General features: G+C 44.5%; 1 protein-coding gene across 2 annotated transcripts in view; it reads left to right on the forward strand.

The window, feature by feature from the left end:
• The window catches only part of Lkb1 (Lkb1 kinase), a 95,931-nt gene that overhangs the window by 14,717 nt on the left and 59,323 nt on the right, over positions 1 to 21,891 (forward strand). For both annotated transcript variants that reach the window (XM_065441495.2, XM_065441497.1), the window contains exon 3: positions 8,766 to 8,959. In XM_065441495.2, coding sequence (XP_065297567.1) covers positions 8,766 to 8,959 — 194 coding nt within the window. The remainder of the gene's footprint in view (positions 1 to 8,765; positions 8,960 to 21,891) is intronic.

Raw genomic sequence — 21,891 nt, forward strand, 5'->3', positions numbered from 1 at the left:
CAAAGAATAAAGATCAAGCGAGACAACCAAGATATCCCAACTAAACATCTCATCCTCACCTTTGCGTTCAGCGTTCTACCAGAAACCTTAGAGACGGGATATACCAAACTTCGAGTCTGGCCTTACATCCCAAACCCCCGAAGATGCTTCAGGTGTCAGAGATATGGCCATGGTTCGCAAAGCTGCCGTGGCCGACTGACCTGCGCAAAGTGTGGCGAACACGAACACAAATTCAACAACTGTAATGGCACACCCCACTGTCCCAATAGTGACGGTGGACACGCAGCATACTCTCAAACCTGCCCCACATGGAAAAAAGAAAAAGACATAATCACAATGAAAATCAAAGAAAACATCTCATTTCAAGAAGCGCGGAAACGTGTTTCATTTTTCCATACCTCAGGGTATGCTGGTGTGGCGCGCAAGGGGGCAACGTCGCAGCAGACTCCGGCTCCGGCCCTACCTGCAAGTGTGGTTACAGCCTTGCCACCAGCCCCCCTGGCGTCAGCAGCCAGTGCTGCTGCCCCGTCTCTGAAGGAGGGCCCATCGACCTCTGGGTTGGTGGCCTCCAAGGCCCTGCTTTTCGAGGCAAGGCCTAAGGTGAAAACACCCCGCTCGTGTGAGCGGAAGTCCAGCGGCTCCCAAGAGTCGATGGACACAACCCCGAGCCAGAAGGCACATCCAGCGCCTCGGGAGCAGCGCGAGTCTCGCGACCGCTCCAAAAAAGACTAAACCCGTACCATAATCACGGGGCCTGAAACGGCTCCGTAAGTCACCTCTCTATATTAACTCCTCTTGACACACAGCATAAAAACACGAACAATATGGCTACACAAATAATACACTGGAACATTAGAGGTCTTATCCACAACCTCAATGACATTAAAGAAGTCTTAAACAAATATAACCCAAAGGTGCTGTGTGTTCAGGAGACACATCTTAAATGTACTCAAACAAACTTTCTTCGTCAGTACTTCTTATACCGCAAACACCGCAACGAGGCGAGTACCTCGTCTGGCGGTGTAGCAATAGTTGTGGACAAGTCCGTAGCTTGTCACAATGTCGCCGTTCAGGCAGTGTCAATTTGGGCGATTCTTTTTAATAAGTTGATTACTGTATGTTGCTTATACATACCCCCCAATTTTCATCTGGAAAAAAGTGATTTTTATAACCTAGTCGATCAGCTTCCGGACCCTTACATACTCGCAGGCGATTTTAATGCCCACCACACCATGTGGGGAGACTCGCAATGTGACGCGAGTGGTCGTTTCATTGAAAATTTTCTAGTGAACTTCGGTGCATGCCTCTTCAACAAGCAGGAGCCAACTTATTATAATATTCATAATCATTCATATTCATCGATAGACCTGTCTATTGGCTCGGCTTCAATTTTCCCGGACTTGCAATGGCATGTAATCAAAAATCCCTATGGAAGTGACCACTTCCCTGTAATGTTAAATTCAATGCCTCAACATGAATGCCCCCTACATACACCCCAGTGGAAACTAGCCATTGCCGAATGGAACGATTTTAAGGAAGCAACTTACTTATCACGTGATCTCATCACTGATTTTAACATAGACAATGCAGTAGCATATTTTACTTCTTTTATAATCAACACAGCCGAAAAGTTCATACCCCAAACACAAGGTCTCTCTTGTAAAAGATGGGTACCCTGGTAGAATGAACAGTGCAGAGTGGCACGAAAGAAACAAAACAAAGCGTGGGGTTTGCTGCGTCGCTCCCCGACTGCAGAAAACCTCATGGAATTTAAACTCGCAAAGTCACAAGAAAGGCGCACACGGAGACAGGCAAAGAGGGCTAGCTGGGAGAGGTTTCTCTCGGGCATCACTTCCTACACCCAAGAGTCCAAAGTATGGAATGGCGTACGAAAGATAAAGGGTCAACAAATCCACCCTCTGCCCTTAGTGGACGACCAAGGGACTACCTTGGAAGATCAGGCGAATGCTCTGGACGAACACTTCGAACATGTATCAAGCTCCACACATTACACAATATCATTCCTCAAATATAAACAATTAGCTGAACTTAAGACACTCGATCGTAAATGCCATCTGGATGAACCATATAACTGTTCTTTTAATATTGCCGAGCTTAAAGCTGCATTGAGCACATGTAGAAGCTCTGCACCGGGAGCTGATAGAATCATCTATGACATGATTAAGAACTTACACGAAGACACACAAATGACACTTCTGGCACTTTTCAACTCTATCTGGGCTGCCAGATACCTCCCATCCTCATGGAAGGAAGCTATTGTTATTCCCGTCTTGAAGCTGGGCAAAGACCCTACCTTGGCGGCAAGTTGTCGCCCCATAGCTCTTACAAGTTGTCTTTGTAAGCTATTTGAAAAAATGATTAATCGTAGGCTAATACATTTCCTTGAACTGAACAATATGCTTGATCCCTATCAGTGTGGCTTCAGAGAAGGGTGGTCCGCGACTGATCATCTTGTACGCATTGAAGCAAATATCCACGAAGCATTTGTACATAAACAGTTCTTCTTATCGATATTCCTCGATATGAAGAAGGCGTACGACACGACGTGGCGATACGGGATCTTGCGAGACTTGTTGGGGATGGGCATCCGTGGAAATATGCTAAACATAATAGAAAGCTATCTGTCCAAACGTACCTTCCGCGTGAAAATCGGCAATGTATTGTCACGACCTTTTATACAAGAAAATGGCGTACCTCAAGGAGGTGTGCTTAGCTGCACACTCTTTATCGTGAAAATGAACACCCTTCGTGCTTCATTACCGCCAGCCATTTTTTATTCTGTTTACATAGATGATATACAAATAGCTTTCAAATCCTGCAACCTTGCAGTGTGTGAGAGGCAAGTACAACAGGGCTTGAACAAGGTATCTAAATGGGCAGACGAAAACGGATTTAAAGTGAACCCGAACAAAAGTTCTTGTGTGCTTTTCACAAGAAAGAGAGGCCTCGTTGCAGATCCCAATATTGAAAGGTATGGCTAGCAAATCCCTGTGAACAAAGAGCACAAGTTCTTAGGTATCATACTTGACTCTAAACTAACATTTATTCCACACATAAAGTATCTCAAGGTGAAATGCTTAAAAACAATGAACTTACTGAAAATTTTATCCCATACAACATGGGACAGTGACAGAAAATGTTTGATGAATCTTCACAAAAGCCTCATTCGATCACGATTGGACTACGGTGCCGTGATTTATCATTCTGCAGCCCCGAGCGCGCTAAAGATGCTAGATCCGGTTCACCATCTAGGAATTCGACTGGCCACTGGCGCTTTCAGAACAAGTCCCATTGAAAGTTTGTATGTCGAATCAAATGAGTGGGCACTCCATCTCCAGAGAACATACATCAGCCAAACATATTTCCTGAAACTCCACTCTAATCCTGAACATCCGTGTTTTAATACCCTTAACGATATGACATATGATACACTCTTTCGTAATCGTTCCTCTGTAAGACAGCCCTTCTCACTTCGTGTGAGGGAGCTTAGTGTTGAAATGGATGTGCCAATCCTCAAACATCGCCTAATGCCTCCAGCTAAGCTGCTACCACCTTGGGAGTGGCAGATGATACAATGCGATATATCTTTCATGCAAGTTACAAAACACGCTCCAGAGATTGAAATCCAAATGCATTTCTGTGAACTCCAATACAAACACTCCTGCACGGAGTTCTACACAGACGCATTGAAGTCACGTGAGGGGGTGTCCTATGCAGCCGTCGGCGCATCCTTCTCGGAATCCGATGTACTGCATCCGGAAACAAGCATCTTTACGGCTGAGGCCTACGCACTACTGTCGACTGTAAAGCATATAAGGAAAACAAAACTCAAAAAATCTGTTATATATACGGACTCCCTAAGCGCTGTGAAGGCTTTGATGTCATTTCGTAAGCACAGAAATCCAGTAATCAATGAACTATATTCCGTCCTATGTAAAGCATATATATGTAACCAGCATGTCATAATATGCTGGGTGCTGGGTCATAGGGGCATTGAAGGTAACGTCCTGGCGGACCAGATGGTCACATCAATTGCATCGTATTTTGTCCATCCTACTGCGGCAGTCCCTGTCACAGATCTGAGGCCCTTCTTGCGCAGGAAACTATGAAACTACTGGCAACGCTTGTGGGACCTGGAAACAAATAATAAGCTGCATGTAATAAAGCCACAATTAGGTTTCTATCCTCCTTTAACAAAATCACGCCGGACAGATGTCCTATTCTGTCGTTTAAGAATAGGACACACATTTGGCACCCATAACTTTTTACTCACCGGAAACGACCCTCCAACCTGTGGCAGATGCGGGGAGAGGCTGACTGTGCTCCACGTCCTCCTGGAGTGTCGGAAATCCGAATCTTTTTTCTTTGCATACTGTCAACACATTCCTCTTCACCCTGTAATGGTTCTCGGTCCAGAAGCACTTTTTAATACAAACACAGTCCTAGGTTTCCTCAGAGATGTTGTCCTACTCGTTATTAGTCCCATACATTCGTAGCGCTTCCTCTCTTGAGAGGATGCTGCTGTGATAGTCATACTGTATAGCACATGCCTCCAGGCCCTTGTTTTTCAAGGGCTCTGGCGAGGCATTAGTGCTCCAGGTAATTTTACCACCTCACATATCTTTTATAATGCATCATTCTTTCACGATAGATTTTATTGCTCATAGAACATGTCATTATCATCGACATAATCTTATAACAGATAGATTTTACGCACTCTAGAGCGACTATTTTTAAGGCCCGTTTACAGCCACGTCACATCAACCTCATTGAACTCATAACTACATTGCTAATTCATCAACACTGGCTCGGCGCTCTTTGGCCATACCTGGCCCTTGCGCCAATAAAAACCAAACATTCATTCATTCATTCATTCATTCATTCATTCATTCATTCATTCATTCATTCATTCATTCATTCATTCCTTGGTGCCCAATCTGTTAATCTAAGAGACGACCAGTTATCTGCTGGAAGCATTACAGGGCTGGTGCAACTCACTGCTTCCTTTAATCTCAACTTGCATATAATTTACATACAATTGCTTTCATTTCCTTAACTTGGTGTGAACAGACAATGATACAGAGAAGGCAAACAAATAACAATACAAGCCTTTCTATTGTTTATTGTGTGTCTTCTTTGTGTTCTCATTTGTCCACATTAGAGAAATGAATGCATGCCAACTGGCTCAGTGTAACGTATTACATTTGCTCTCTTATAAATGCTATGGAATGGAAAACTTTATTGAGGTCCATCGGAACATGCACTAGCTCATAGTTGGCCGCTCCCAGAACAGGACAGAAAGGCCTAGCCTCTCTACCACATCACGGTCCCATTGGACTGCCCATTGTGGGGCTTCAAAGATGGGACTGAGTAGGGCAGCCTCCCACTTGGACAACATGTCTTCATCGCCCTGCAACATGGGGTTACCCCCAGAGCAAGTTGGGAAAGTCCGAGCAAAGCATGCAAGTGTTTGACGTTTGAATTTCCAGAGAGATCCAGTGTAAGAGTGCAGGGCTACGGTATGCCCGGACTTGAAAGAGTCTGAGTGTTAATGCCTGAGGTCTGTTGAGTTTACTGTGCGGCGGCGGATACTTCTGCCTCCCCAGGTAGAAGTTCTTTGTGGGTTCGTTGTACGAGGCAAAAGGATCCCTGTTGTCTGGAACCTCACCATCGCACCTCCTGGTAGCCATAACAATTATGTGGACGTTCAACTGTAGCTGCATATAGTGAAGCTGAGTGGGGTTGTGCGGGCTCTATATTGAAAGTGGCCTGTGGTTGGTACAGAGTTTAGGTGCACCAACGCCTGATAGCTTCGTGTGCACTGTGTTCTTGCCACTTCATGTTGCAACAAGAGGCAGCATGAAGAGCAATTTGCTCGCTGCTGTTGCCACTCTTCCTCATGCCAGCATTTTGACAGAGTGTCCACAGTCATCATGTGAGATATGTTAATGTTTGCCTGTGTACTCGTGACACCATGCTCTTTAATTTAGTTAGTAAGCAAATGTTTACACAAGTTTCTGTGGCCGACAAGACTACTATCCTTACTTCATATAGCTGTCTAAAAATGTGTTGCAATTGATCTTTTGCCTTTCAGGCGAAACTGTGTATTTTTCATTCAATTGCTATTCAAGTGGCACTTCGCTTCCTTTTCTAGTTTCTGTTGTTTTTACTACCAATATAAAGTAGATGGTTACCATACTTTATTTATTAGGATGTAGTTAAAGTTTCCGCACCCACATCCTATGTTACCTTAAGACCCCTAACCTGGCTGGAAAAAAAAATTTTGGCTTTAGATTAGAATTTGTAAAATGCCGTTAGAGCAGCACTCTACCGCAAGAGAACATGTGCAACTCTGGCAATTTTTCAGTGTCTACTGATCTTAATAAAATTTTGAATATACGTTCTGTTTTGCACTCTGATCGTCTATGCCAAATAATATGGCTGCAAGTAATTTAGTTTTCCTGAAAATAAATTTTATAGATTGGTTGCATGTTCCCGGCCCGTTCCATTTTTATGGCCACCCTGTGTTTGTGATGTCAGAGACTACAATGCCACTTTCGCTGAAATCGTCACTGAAATCGCCACGGTCTAGTAGTTCGGAAGATCTGTAAGAGCTCCCTGTGTTGTCAGGAGGCGTCGTCAGCTTCACTTCTTTCGTGTTGGCGCCACATGTACTGTGTGTTTACATTATGGTAGTGTAGGATCTGACATCATTGACTCATTGTGACGTCACACAAAGCAGCTACCCGTTTCGGTTTCGGTCTCTCATTTATTGGTTATTTAAAATTTTTGATGAATTTTTAAGCAAATTTAACCAACCTACAGCTGACAGGACTGTCAATGCCATTTGAAAATGACAATATCCTAACAGGGTTTTTAGGTATTTAGTGTTAATGGAGATAAAAGCAAGTGAAATGTGAGGCAATGTAATAAGGATGTAAGCTGCCCACCTCGCAGCGTACCTGCGGCCTCAAGATGCAGTCTTGGTGCCTTGACCATTACTTATGTGTTGCATTCCTCCACCGTGTTCTCCTAAACAGAAGTCACGCAATGATTGATTACATCATCATCGTCAATTTGTCGTTCTTGTGTCATTGTCAGGCCACGTCATCAATGTTACTCTCGCCGTATGACAAAATATAAATCACGATCACAACCACTGGGAATAAAATTCATGCCTCTGTGGCAATGCGCAGTTTACAGCCTGGTGTTTTGAAATTTGTGTTGTGCTGTTTGTGTGCCGTGCGGTCTCTGAGAGTGGTCACATCTATGTGAACCTCAAAGGCCGCAATGAACAATACAGCAGCAAATGAAGACTATATCGATGTGATGCTACATTGCAGGCACAGTTGCTAGCACATGACCTGCATGCCATGCTTACCCGTTTGTATTACCCAAACCTGATGAGAGGACCATTTAGAAGGTGTAAGAAGTGTAGATTCTGTTTTATCTAAGGGCTCTATGAGAGACCGGATCAATGCTTTAATTTATTCTTCTGCAATCTTTTATATATTGCTTGCGGGCAGCATCTGCTTGTCGTAGTTCCTCACTAAGTATCACTGAGCTGAACTGTTGTTTGGTTCGTTGGTAACGAGGCTAGGCAAAAAAAAAAGAAAGAAAAGAATTGTCAGCACTCATATATCGAAGCGATGAATGGAATCCTAGGCCTATCTGCTACTAGATTAGCTGTGTGCTGTCTAGGCCACAAGTTCGTGCAGGCATGGCATTGGAAAGAGGCATGAGGTTGCATGTTTGATTTTCATGTATGGCAGCCTAACTTTTAGTTGGGCAGGGACACATGTGCATAAATTTGCTTACTAATATTTCAGACTGCACTCTGTGCTAAAGAAGCTGCAATGATCACAAGTACCGTATTTATTTAATTGTAAGGTGGTCACGATTTTAACAGGAGCGTGCAGTTAGGATACCCGAGAACAAGCAGTTAAGTTGGCACAATATTTGTAAGGTGATATGGAGTAGCAGATGAACTGTTCAGCCTCAGCGGGGATTCGGTGTGGGTTATGTGTGAATTTCGCTTTATGGTGTGGTGTTACGGCATTGTGGCTTGCACTGCCATGAAGCCACTCCTGAAGGTGAAATTCGCATATATCCCGCACCCTGCTTTAGCTGTGAAATTTTAAAAATTCTTGATGCGGGTTATCTGACAAATACGGTACTGCCTCGCATGCCAAGTTTTATTAGTTGCCACAACTTGCACTGCCATCTAAAATCTGGATTGCTGTAAATGTGGCGCTGCCGACATCATGTTGAACTGAGTCCACCAGCCTCTGTAAGGCAGGGATTGACTTCGATGCCAAAGCTTTTTAGAAAATATTTAGCCCAATATTCGAATAAGTACAGTAATTCAGAGCACTCCATTACAGAATCTGTCATGCCACGTGTAGGTAAATAAATCGAGTCAGGCTGGCAGTTTTCGGTGACTTCTATTACAGGAAAGGGCCCAGACAATTGAAAATATCATGAAACCCACAACAGTTAGGGCATGAAACACAAGAAAAACATTTCGGCAGTAATTTTCTCACCTAATAAGCTTTTGCTGCCAAAGAAATAATAATGGAATTCTTAAGTTACCCACCAGCCTAAATTGGTGTTATGTTCTTGCAATGAACATGTTCCCTGTCCTCCACGATTTGTGTTCATTCAATGGGGAACAGTGTGCTCTGTACAGCATGTGGTACCTTACCAGGTTTTAAGAACGTGGGTGCACTTCCTGTGTATTGTAGGATATCATATACAAGGCGAAGAAGAAGCGCCCCAAGATGGTGGGCCGCTACCTGATGGGGGATGTGCTGGGGGAGGGCTCGTACGGCAAGGTCAAGGAGGTGCTCGACTCGGAGACACTCTGCCGGCGAGCTGTCAAGATCCTCAAGCGGCGCAAACTGCGCAAGATCCCCAATGGCGAGCAGAACGTGCAAAGGTGGGTGGCTCTATGTTTTGCACCTGCATTTATTTATTTTCTAATATGAATGCGGTCCAAGAGAGCAGCAGGCAGCATGTCTTAACCAGAGCAGCTCAGGCAATCTCGAGCTCGTGCCTCCCTGATGATTGGCGATGTGTCTGCAGCGCTGGGCATTCCTCTTCACTACAATCGCCCCCCATAGGAAAAGGAGCCATCCTGGCGACTCATGGTGAACACAAAATCATAGGTTTGTAATACGGCTTCAGACGTTGTACGTGGACGGTTTCACGAATGCGACAGCGTTGGTCCGTAGGTAGCATGACAGGCTCGACAATATAGTTCACAGGCGATGTCTGCGCTACAACACGGTAGGGTCCTTGATACTTGGATACAAGCTTGGATGAGAGTCCAGCAGGAATGGTGGGAACCCAAAACCACACAAGGGAGTCCGGAAGAAAGTGACAGTGTGGGTGATTATCGTCATGTCGAGACTTTTGTTGCCATTGGTCGACGGCTCTAAAGGAACGGGCGAGCTGACGGCATTCCTCTGCACGGCGGGCAGCTTCAGAGATAGCGTACATTCGGATGAGTCGGGTCTGTACGGAAAAATGGTGTCGAGGGTAGTCGAAGGTTCGCGGCCATACAAGAGGAAGAATGGGGAGAAGTTTGTGGTCACCTGTGTTGCAGTGTTGTGGACAAACGTGATGAATGGCTAAATGGGGTCCCAATCAGTGTGATCAGAGGCGACATATTTGGAGAGCATGTCACCAAGGGTGCGGTTAAATATTTCCATCAGACCATTAGTTTGAGGACGGTAATTGGTGGTGGTGCGATCAATGATGTGACATTCAGCAAGGAGTGCGTTTACGACTTCGGAGAGGAAGACACGTCCTCTATCACTCAAAAGTTCGTGAGGTGCACCATGACGGGGAATAAAGTTTTTCGGGAGGAAGGATGCTATATCACTAGTGGTGGCAGCAGGCAGAGTGACTGTTTCTGCGTATTGAGTCAAATGGTCGATGGCGACAACTATCCAGCGGTTCCCAGCAGCCGTGCTCGGAAGGGATCCAGAAGGGAGAGCTGCGCACACTTGCTCCTGGATGACTTGGCATAGGTTGGCCGGCAAAGCGAAGGTGGTGGCGTGGCTGAGGACAGCAGCAAAAGCTGACGAGCGACCTCAGCACGGACGAACTCTTTTATTTGGCACAGCAGGGAGTCCATCTCGGGAGCCGCGGTCATGCTCGCGAGGGTTTCGTCGGACGCAGGGGAGCGCCACGTGAGAAGGCGCTTTCTGCAGAGCTCGTCGAAACTCTGGCAAAGTTCAATGACCTGAGAAACGGTGCCTGGATTTTTGGACAGCAGCATATGAAAGGCATCGTCGGAAATACCCTTCATGATCTGACGTACCTTGTCTGCCTCCACCATCATCGGGTTGACACACCGGCAGAGGTCGACGACGTCCTCTATGTAGCTGGTGAACGTTTCACCAGTTTGCTGGGATCGGCTTCGTAGGTGTTGTTCAGCGCGAAGTTTGCGCACGCCAGGGCGGCCGAAAACTTCTGCGATGGCAGTTTTGAAGCTAGTCCATAGGCGGAGATCACCTTCGTGGTTTTTGAACCACAGCTTAACGACGCCCGATAAATAGGAGATTGCGTTGCTAAGCTTGAGGGGATCGTCCCATTTGTTGGTGTTGCTGGCGCATTCATATGATTCCAGCCAATCTTCAACGTCTTTCTCATCGGTGCCGCTGAAGATATCAGGATCCCGCTGACGCTGGGCACCGGCACATACGATGGCTGGAGTAACCGGTGGGGATGTCAGGCTGGGGTCGTCTAGCATGACGGATGGCACAGTTCGGGTGCATAATTCCTGGTTGGGGGAAAACCGCAGCACCTCTACAAGAATCTAACATGAATACGGTCCAAGAGAGCAGCAGGCAGCGTGTGCTAACCAGAGCAGCTCAGGCAATCTCAAGCTCGTGCCTCCCGGACAACTGGCGATATGTCTGCAGCGTTGGGCATTCCTCTTCTCTACAATTTATACTTAATTTATTGACATAATACTGCAGACCAAAAAGTTCCAAGCAGGAGGGGATAGTGGTAGAATCATGAACATAGGAACTAATAAAAAAAATTTCATGAAAATGCAGCGTCCTAAACTTTGAGTCTGAACCATTGTACAATAAAAAAAAATTATAGGAATAATAAATAGTCAACCGATTTTTCGAACATACATGATATTTCGGACGCCTTCGCGGCATTGCCACGTATCCTATGGAGCCATTGTATAAAGACCGCAAACATTTCGGAGATGGCAATCTTTCGCTGTTGGATTTCTCGACTTTCTGCCATGACCACAGGTTTGAAGCTGCATTAATTAAAGCCACCACTACTGCCATTTTGATTATCTCACAGCATCAAACGGACGCTATTGCACACTGATCTGCTGGCAGCCATAGTAGTCTGTGTTGTCATTAGGCCTAGTTTGTTCAACATTTGCTACCAACCTTCCTGTTGCTCTGTGCCATGTTTTTCATTAGAAAGATTCATCGCCGCTATCAACGGCACCAACTCCGCCTTTACCATCCTCGCTGATGGCTTCTAAGTGTGGAAATCACAACGAAAGTCTACAATGGGATAATGCCCAGTTCCACAAGTCAGCTTTGCATCAATGGAGTGGTGTTACGCGGTCAAGCATATGCAGTGTATTGCAGTGAAGCACACCAAGCATGGAAAGGGGCCACTGCCACGGGGCATAGTATCTGCTATATATATATGACTTTGACTTTATTGAAATTTAGACAATACACAGTTGTCCGGGTGAAGAGGGCTAAAAGTGACACACATGGTCACCTGACTAGGCCCTAGACACCCTGAATTCACGCAGGCACAGTTTCGAGATGTTAAGTTACAAAGTACAAACAATTTTTTTTTTTTACAGGAAGACTACGCTACAACAATTCATATACAGCAATATACATTGTACATTCAAATCAGTCTAATTAAGAATGTATAATAACTACAAACATGTTCAATTGACCCAAAGAATACAAAGCAAGGAATCCAACTTGATCTCCTATACGACAATAAAAAAAAAAAATGTTCACATGACAAATATGTTCACTTGACAAAGAAAAATCAAACGAAAAAAATTTGTAACCGGTTTATACACGATTTAAGAAAAATCTCTTTGCCTGGTTTCGGAAAGCAGGCAAAGAGGAACAGTTTTCCATGATGTCAATCAGAGCAGGATAAAGGTTTAACATATTAGGAATTTGCCAACTTAACAGCTGTGTCCCGTAATTCGTCCTACATTTAAACTTGATGAAGTTGGTTCTCCTAAACTTGTAATGGGATTCATGTTTGGTATACATCAAAGAGAAGAGTTGTGGATCAATTTTGAAATCTGAATATGCAAGCTCTGATAATCTCAGTTTATATAGGGATTCAATATCCAGGATGCGATTCTGCAAAAAATATACAGATGTTGATTCATGTTGTGGTAGATTTTCAATAAAGCGCACACTTTTTTTCTGTAATTGATGGAGGCTTTCCATGTTAGACCTAGTAGTGGTGCCTCAAACAAGCAGGCAGTAATGTAGTCGCAAATGAACAGTATTAAAATACAGTTGACGTCGTATATAACGAGGCAACAATAAGCGAAACTTATTAAGCATACCAATACAATGTGCAATATTGCGCTTGATATAGTGAACATGGCAAGACGAACGAAGGTTTTCATGAAACTGAACACCTAAAAATTTAATTTGTGTTACCTTTTTTAGCGGTTGCGACTCGAATGCCACATCATTATTAATATAAACAGGTCTGTTAACAGGGGTAAAAACAATGTACTTAGTTTTGTCAACATTTAATGAGAGTTCATTTGTAACAAGCCAGTCAGATAGATTCCTAAGACATAAGTTTACACGCGGAATTAAGGAACCTAAATTGTTACCAGAAAAAAATACACTTGTGTCATCAGTGTAAAGGATAATAGAAGGGATTTGTGGGATAGATACCATGTCATTGATGTATAAAAGAAACAGAGTAGGTCCTAGGATTGACCCCTGAGGAACCCCAAATTTTATTAGCTCAGAATTAGATGTGGCATTATTAATAACAACATATTGGGAATGACCGAAAATGTAGTTCTGCAATAATGTAAGTGAAGTGCCTTGTATTCCATAATACGGTAGTTTGCTAAGAAGTATATTATGTTTAATAGAATCAAATGCTTTGCTGAAGTCTAGAAAAACACCTAATGTGTACAATTGATTTTATATGTTGTTAATAAGTTTATCCTTAATACTGAGCAAGGCAGATTCAGTTGATTTCTTCCTCTGAAATCCGTACTGGCTGGGAGAAATTAACTGGTGTTTGTTAAGATAGGTAGTAATCCATATATTAATCACTTTTTCTACTATTTTGGAAAACAACGGTAGAACTGATATAGGTCTATAATTACTAATTATATATGCAGCACCGCCTTTAAACAAAACAGCAACTCTTGCCATCTTCATTCTTTTGAGGAAAATACCTGTTGTCAAGATTAGATTTGTTATATGACAAAGTAGATTAACTATTAGGTCAGCAATTGCTTTAATTGGTGCTACCTTAATGCCATCAAAACTGCAAGAACAGTTATTTTTGAAACCTAATATAATATCATTAATCTCTGCAGGAGTAGCTGGATATAACAAAAGGCTGTGCTGAAGCTAATATTCCATGTATTTTCTAATATTACTGGGCATTCCTGCAGGAAAGTCTCCAAACGCCGAAAAATGTCTGTTGAACTCATTGGCAAGAGCTTTACCACTCAGAACCGTTCCTCCAATTGTCGTTTGTGTAGGTATATTTTTTTCTGATTTCTGTTGAAGAACTTTGACTGTACGCCACGTTTTTTGAGGGTCAAAGGAGATATCTGAAAATTTATGAGCGTAGTATTGAATTCTAGGTTTTTTTATATCTGCACGTAATTGATTTCTAACTTTTCTATACTCTTTCAGAACTGTCAAGTTTTTAGATTTTATAAACTTGGAGAAAAGCCTATTTCATGCCTTGATTCGCCTGAGCAGGTCACGGGTAATCCAAGGCTTCCTTCCTTTTCTGCACTTTGCCATTGTTACAACTGGGAAAGCGCATTCATACAACTCTGTTATTTTGTGCAAGAATTTGTCGTACAGTTAAACCTGGATGTAACGAACCTATATGTAACGAATTCCTGGATTTAACGAAGTTTTTGAATTCCCCAACGCTGCCCCCATTGAAGCCCATGTATTTTCGACCTTGATGTAACGAACGCGTTGCGGCGGTTAGCCTTGATGTAACGAACTCCCAAAGCTGATCAGTCATTACGTTTTGCACTTTTAAGGAAAATTCGGCCGAAGAAATAATCTAGATTATTGAATATTAATATTGTAAGGAGCCAGCAGCTACGCGAACGCCAGAGATTGCCGCGACCGAGCAAAGTTAGCGATGATGATGATGATGGCGGCAACTAGCGCCGCTCCGTGCCTAACGTAGCAGTCTTTTCAGGCTTTGCTTGTCTAGCGTGACGCCAGGTGGCATTGGTATCGGCAGCTAATTTGGAATCACATAAAATTATTAGGCAGGAAGTCAGCAACAATACAACAACATATCCTAGACGAAGATGAAAACAGACTGGAAGGAGAAGCGGCAATAAATTACATCCGAAACGCAACAGCCGAATCCTTCCAAGGCAATGACGAGGTTGTACTTGATGAAAAAAAGAGCATGAAACAGACCCAAGTGGAAAAGGAGCTGGTGCTGACAAATTTAAACTGGAAGAAAGCGGAAGAGAAAATTCCTAAGCGCACAGCCACAGGGCTAGACGAGGTTCCCGTTAGACTGATAAATGAACTGGGACCAAAAAGTAAGGCAGCTCTGGTGAAAGCAGTGGAAAAAACTTTAAGAGATAGACGAATACCAGACAGTTGGCGACAAAGTAGAATGAATTTAATTTATAAAGGTAAGGGGGAGAAAGACAGAATTCACTCGTATAGACCGTTGACCATTACATCGGTAATATACAGGCTAGCAATGCAGGCTATCAAATTAAAGCTTCAAGCATGGGCAGAGAATAATGACATTTTGGGAGAGCTTCAGAATGGCTTTAGAATAGGTAGGCGTTTGGATGATAACTTGTTTGTTCTTACTCAGTGTATCGAAATATCAAAAGCAGAAAGCAGACCGTTGTATGTGGCCTTTTTGGACATTACAGGAGCATACGACAACGTAGACCGCAACATTTTGTGGGATATTCTGGAAGGGGAAGGCTTAGGTAACAATTTTCTACAGCTTTTGAGAGAGATTTACCTAGAAAATACCGTTTGCGTTGAATGGGAAGGGATGAGAAGCGCGGAGAAAGTTCAAATCAACAAGGGACTGAGGCAGGGGTGCCCTTTATCCCCGCTGCTGTTTATGATGTACATGGTAAGGATGGAGAGGGCGCTAGAAGGAAGTAATATCGGGTTTAATCTCTCATACAAACAGGCAGGTACAGTAATAGAGCAGCAACTCCCAGGTTTATTTTATGCGGACGACATTGTATTGCTCGCTAACAAGCAAAGTGATTTGCAACGTCTGGCTAATATCTGTGGACAGGAAGGCAACAATTTAGGTTTGAAATTTAGTGTTAGAAAATCAGGTGTTATGGTATTCAATGGAAACAGTGAACAGATAGTGGAGATACAGGGCCAAGAAATACCTCGGGTAACAGAATATAAATACCTTGGTATATGGATAAACGAAGGCAATGGATATATGGAAACACAGGAAAAAACCATAACAGTCAAGGGGAAGAGAAATGCAGCCATAATGAAGCACAGAGCGCTATGGGGATACAATAGGTACGAGGTCCTCCGAGGTATGTGGAAAGGGGTAATGGTTCCAGGACTTACTTTTGGAAATGCGGTTGTTTGCTTTAAATCAGGGGTACAATCAGGGCTCGACGGAAACCAAAGGTCAGTGGGTCGCCTCGCATTGGGCGCTCACGGGAAGACCACAAATGAAGCTGTGCAGGGGGATATGGGCTGGACTAGTTTTGAAGTGAGCGAAGCTCGCAGCAAAATTGAGTATGAAGAACGGCTGAGAAATATGGAAGAAAGTAAATGGGCTGGGAGAGTGTTCAGGTACCTGTACAGGCAAAACATTGATTCACAGTGGAGGAAAAGAACTAGGAAGCTTACCAGCAAGTATGCGGCCTGTGGGGTGGGCAACACAGCAACAAAGAAGGTCAAGCAGAAAGTCAGAGAGGCTGAATTAATCTCATGGGTGGCGGCAATGGAAAAGAAACCTGCCATGAGTAACTACTTAAGAGGAAAAAACGAAATCAGGAAAGAAACCATTTATGATAACTCAAAGGGAAGCTCATTACTTTTCGAAGCGAGATCGGGATGCCTTAGAACACGCACCTATAAAGCGAGATATAAGAAGGAAGAAGAAGCATGTGCTTGCTGCGGTAAAGCTAGGGAAACGACGGAGCATATTTTATTAGAATGTGAAGACGTCTACCCAGCGGTCGATTTAGGCACCACTGGCCTCCTTGAAGCCCTTGGGTTCAGCGGGAGCAGTGGTAAAGCAAACAGGTCCGCAATAGACATTAGTAAGAGGCGATTGGAGGATTGGTGGAAGAAAAGTAGGGAAACGACAAAAGACGGAGACGTACAAAAACACAGTTCGCAATAGGGGATCAGCAAATTTGGACGTGGTAGTTCGTAGTGTTTTTTTTTTTCTTTTCCTTTTTCATTGGTTAACCTAGGTAGGATATTACGCGGCATAGTAGCAAGAGCTTGGTGGCGCAACCCACCGCCCCGTTCCAAAGGGGACGCTCATAGCATCCATCCATCCATCCATCCATCCATCCAATTTCTCTTTCAGATTTATTTTGTTTCGTATGGATTTGAGGACAAGCATTCTTATTTAGTGATTTTTATTTGTTTCAACGGCTTAGACGCACTTATGTGTAAGAATTCACTTGAAAAGCAACGCTGATAGCCGGTTCTTTTATTGCCAGGGCGCGGGAAGGGAGAGGGACGATGACGAACGACACTCCATGACGAACGACATGCGTCACTTTTTTTTCTTTCTCTGTGGATGCGTTGCATTCGCCATTTTGAGTGTTGTCCTGCGTTCTGCACGTGTGCGTGTGTCAACTGTGCCCTGGTACTGGTTTGTCCGACTTGTTTTGGAGGTGCTAGGCCTGCCTGTCGGCGTGTAGTTGTGCGTCTCCGCTTCTAACTACGTCGTCGGTTGGTCGTGATGAGTTCTGCTGCCAGAAAACGAAAAGTTCTGTCTTTTGAAGACAAACTCGCAATTTTAAATGCTGTCTCCGCGGGCGAGAAGAAGGACGTTGCCGACCGTTTCAGCATTCCAGCGAGCACACTATCAACGATTTTGAGTGCGGAACACAGCATCAGAAACGCAGTGGAGTCGGGAACAAGCTCGAAGAAAAAAAGACTGAAGCTGTCCACATACACTGATGTGGACAAGGCAGTGTTCACGTGGTTTTTGGACACGAGAGCCAGAAATGTACCCATAAGTGGTGCGATCTTGCAACAGAAGGCAAAGGATTTTGCCTGTATCTTGGGCCATGATGATTTCAAGGCAAGCAACGGGTGGCTGCAGGGATTTAAGAGCCGGCATGGTGTCGTCGGAAGAGTAATCAGCGGCGAATCTGCCTCCGCAGACAGCGATGCTGCTGCTTCGTGGGTGGCTGACGAGCTGCCTGGAATCCTGAGTCGCTTCGAGGCGGCTGATGTCTACAATGCCGACGAGACGGCTCTATTTTATCAGATGCTTCCGGGCCGCACGCTAGCGTTAAAAGGCGATGACTGCCGCGGTGGAAAGCAGAGCAAGCTCCGCATAACGATTCTGCTGTGTGCCAACCTCGACGGCACAGACAAGCGAGTCCCGCTAGTTGTCGGCAAAAGTGCCCGTCCCAGGTGTTTTAAGGGGACGAAGCGTATGCCCGTGAAGTATGTGGCGAATTCCAAAGCTTGGATGACTCGGCCAATATTTTCTGAGTGGTTGAAGGAATTTAACCAGGACGTCAAGCGGCAAGGCCGTAAAGTTTGCCTACTGCTGGACAATTGCTCGGCGCACCACGTCGAGGGCCTGCAGCTGTCGAACATCGAACTGCATTACTTCCCGGCCAACTGCACGTCTCTAATACAGCCCCTGGACAAAGGGGTCATTAACAGTTTTAAATGCTGTTACCGGCGCCGACTAATCCAGAAGATACTTCTCGACATCCGTCTGGAACGGGAGATGAAGATCGACATTTATCAAGCAGTCGAGATGCTTGCTGCCTCCTGGCAAGAGGTCAGGGCAGAAGTTATCGCGAATTGCTTTTTAAAGGCCGGAATAGCCAAAAACGCACGGGCTGGTGCCGACGAGGAGGAGGAGGAAGACCTTTCTACTCCGTCCGATGTGGCCGAAGCGTGGAACGAGCTATGCACTAACGGTGGTGTGCCCGACGACGTTGAACTGACTGACTTTTTGTTTGCCGACAACGCCGCCGTGGCTACAGAAGAAATGTCTGATGCAGCAGTAGCTGAAAGCGTGCAAAATCCCGATGGCGGTGATGATGGTGCCTGTGAGCCAGATCCGTGTGACGTGCCTTCTGCAAAGGAGGTGATGAAGGCAATGGACGTTATGCGCCGTTTCGTCGGCTCGCTCGACGATGAAGGAGCTCTACACGATTTAGCTTCTTTGGAGCGGCGTGTTGTGCCGTCACTTGTGCCGAAGAAGCAAACGGAAATTACGCAGTTTTTTGGTGTAAAATAAATGCTTGAAGGGTGAGTTCACCTTTGCGGATATATTGAGCTATTTGGTTTCGTTTCTGCATCATTCGTACGATCCTTCACGCGAAACCTGCATGTAACGAAAACCTGTATGTAACGAAAAATTGCGAGCTTTTGTCAACTTCGTTATATCCAGGTTTAACTGTATAAAATATTAGGATCTTCGTCACACTGCAATTGGCTCCATTCGACAGATAAGATGATTTGATGAAAATATTCAATTTTGTTTTGGTTTATAACGAGGTAACTATTTGGTGGGTAAGTATGTTCGAATATTTGTTTAGTTGACCTTTCCATAAAGCAAAAGGTTGACAGGTGATCACTGATGTCACTCAGGAGTACTCCTGCAGTGGTACCATGAATATCACTTTGTTAGGCATAGACCAATAAGTGTTTCGCTGGAGCCTGTGATACGAGTAGGCGTTGTGATTATATTGCAAAAGCCGTTGGCCAACATCATATCAACAAATTCGTTCACAGATGTTGACTGTTCTAGTAGGTTTATACAGTAAAAGCTCGTTAATTCGAACCGCAAGGGGAAACCGCTTCAGTTCGAATTAACGAAAGTTCGAACTAACGAAAGTGAAGGAGGGCAACAGTACACTGCGATTTGGAAGCAGTAGGGCATGTCAGAAATTTGGCGTGTCAAAAAGTGATGGCGTGTGCCGCGGGCACACGCCATCTTCAAGTCGAAGCTCTGGGTCCGACTGTGCCACACCACCGATGTCCACCGAAACGAACGTTAGCCGAGGCTTAACACCATCACAATGAATCGCGACGGCCGATACCTCCTAAGCAGAAAACAGAGGTGCACAACCGATGAAGACTGCCGAGACAAAGACGCTGAACATGTGAAGGTGGCGAAGGCCCTGATTCGTTGGTTCTTGATTGCAAGCGCAGCTGCGACGTACTTGATTCGCTGTGTTTTGGAGCTTGCCGTGCCATCTCCGCACAACATTAACAGCTGTACAAGATTTGCAAAGCCTCCGAGATTCGCAACGGGCAAGAAGTCTCGGAGGTTACGTAGAACGGAGAGGCGGCAGCCGCCGCTGCCTTCTGGCTGACCCCGCGTCGGTTAGATTTTTGTCCGATTTTGCCTTCTCTCGCCGTTCTCTCCGTTTCGGAGGCAATATAGCCTTGTGTGTAGGCAGTAGGCGCGTTTCTCTGGCCGTGTGCCAGGCGAGCGTAGTTCGAATTATCTGTGAGGGAACCTTCTCGCGTTCGAATTAACGGACTTTTTTATACATAGACTTCTATGGAGCTTGGCCGGACCAAATCGTACAGTTCGAATTATCCATAAATTCGAATTATTGAAGTTCGAATTAACGAGCTTTCACTGTATTAAAATCACCCATTATTACCACAGGTCTACTTTGTAAAGAGAGGTCGCCCAATACTATTTCTAAAACGTTGAAAAACTCTTGAAGAGACGCAGAAGGAGGCCGATAAATTACGCCAAAGATGAATGCATTTGTCTGAATAAGAAGTGATTCATAGGAAGGGGTCAAAACTGTGCACTGTGGAATTATTTCGTAAGAAAAACTGTTTCTCATGTACAAAGCTACACCACCCCCTTTTTTAGTTTTCCCAAACAGTGCTTCACACCTATAACCAGGAAAGCGAACAACATCATTCGATTCAGTATACCAGGTTTTAGTGAAAGCCAGCGCATCAAATTCATGGTTCAATGACAACACAAAAATATAAATTTCTTCTTCTTTGTTTCTTAAACCGCATGCATTCAGTTGATAAAAGGAAAAGCATGCGGATTTTGAGACCTTCATACATTTAAAAGAGTTAACATTGTGATAACGACTGTTATCCATTCGAACTTTCATTCACAGTAGATATACACTATCTGAATAGCACATTATATCATGTTATCAATGTCACTTTCATCGCGGATGCGAATCGCGTCGACGCCTTCAGTTTTTCGTGCAAATATGTGACCATTCTTTTGCCACACAAACCGATAGTTCTTTTCCCTGCCTTTTCCACTTGCTAGCCAAAGAAGGCATTTGTTAAAAGGTGTCAGGTTGTCCAAAAATTTCACGTGAGGTGCTTCATTCTCAAGGCACGAGCGATTGCGCATCCACTATTCCTTATGTAGGACGGATGAAAACCGAGCAAGAAGGATAGGCTTCTTTCCTTTTCGTGCAGGTAGCCTATGAAGCGCATCAAGGTTACTGTTCTCAAGCAGCGGTAACTGAAGTTTGCATGCAAGATCATTCATTTTTGCGAGCAGGTCTTTGTGTGCCTCCACTGCGAGGCCATGTACTTCCATGTTTTGCCTGCGACTGTACTGTTCCAGCTCATTTAGCTGCAGTTTGACTTCCTTCGTGCTTGCGGACGTTCCCGATGCTATGGCCTCGACCCTACTTTCCAAGACTGCAATGTGAGAGTTTTGCTTGCCTAACTTACTTAATATTGTGTCATATTTGTCAGAAAGGAGCTGTATCGATGTTTCAATGTCACGGACTGTTTTCAATAGTTGTGTCAAATTGTCAACTTTAGTCACGAGGGGAAGCATGAGGGTTATCTTTTCATCTAGCTCTTTCAATCTCTTCTGAATGTTTAAGTCTTGTGTTTGTATTACAGTGTTGCCACATCTTTTTCCAAGTTCACATGTTGCACAGTTCCAGCTAGAATTCAGTGAGTCACCCTTGGCACGGAAATTTGATGTTTTCACCCCCGAGCATTTCCCTAGATGGTACGAGTACTTGCAACCAGTGCATGTTATATACATGCCATCTTCAGGCAATGCACTATGACATGTCAAACACTCTTTTTCTTCCATATCCGAGATCACCAAGAATGCTCTAATAGACACTTCACTGTGGCAGCAGTGGACACAATCAGATCTACAGTCCTTACAAGAGAGGCTAAAAGTACCACCAACCTGTGAACAAGTGTAGAATTTTTTAAGAACGCGTTCAGTCTGCCGTCCACTGCTGCCACTGCGTTAATGCCAGCAGAGCCGGTGGTGTCCGTCCTTTTGTAACCAGAGTGTGGTCATGTGGCTTGCCCGCAGTTATAGATGCAAAGATTGGCACGATGATTCTTCGGCTGTCAGCCACGAGTGCAGGTGCAGCTCCGATGATACCTCAAGGCCTTCGTGATATCC

Source organism: Dermacentor albipictus, chromosome 5, assembly GCF_038994185.2.
Source record: "Dermacentor albipictus isolate Rhodes 1998 colony chromosome 5, USDA_Dalb.pri_finalv2, whole genome shotgun sequence".
In the NCBI taxonomy this organism is placed as follows: domain Eukaryota; kingdom Metazoa; phylum Arthropoda; class Arachnida; order Ixodida; family Ixodidae; genus Dermacentor; species Dermacentor albipictus.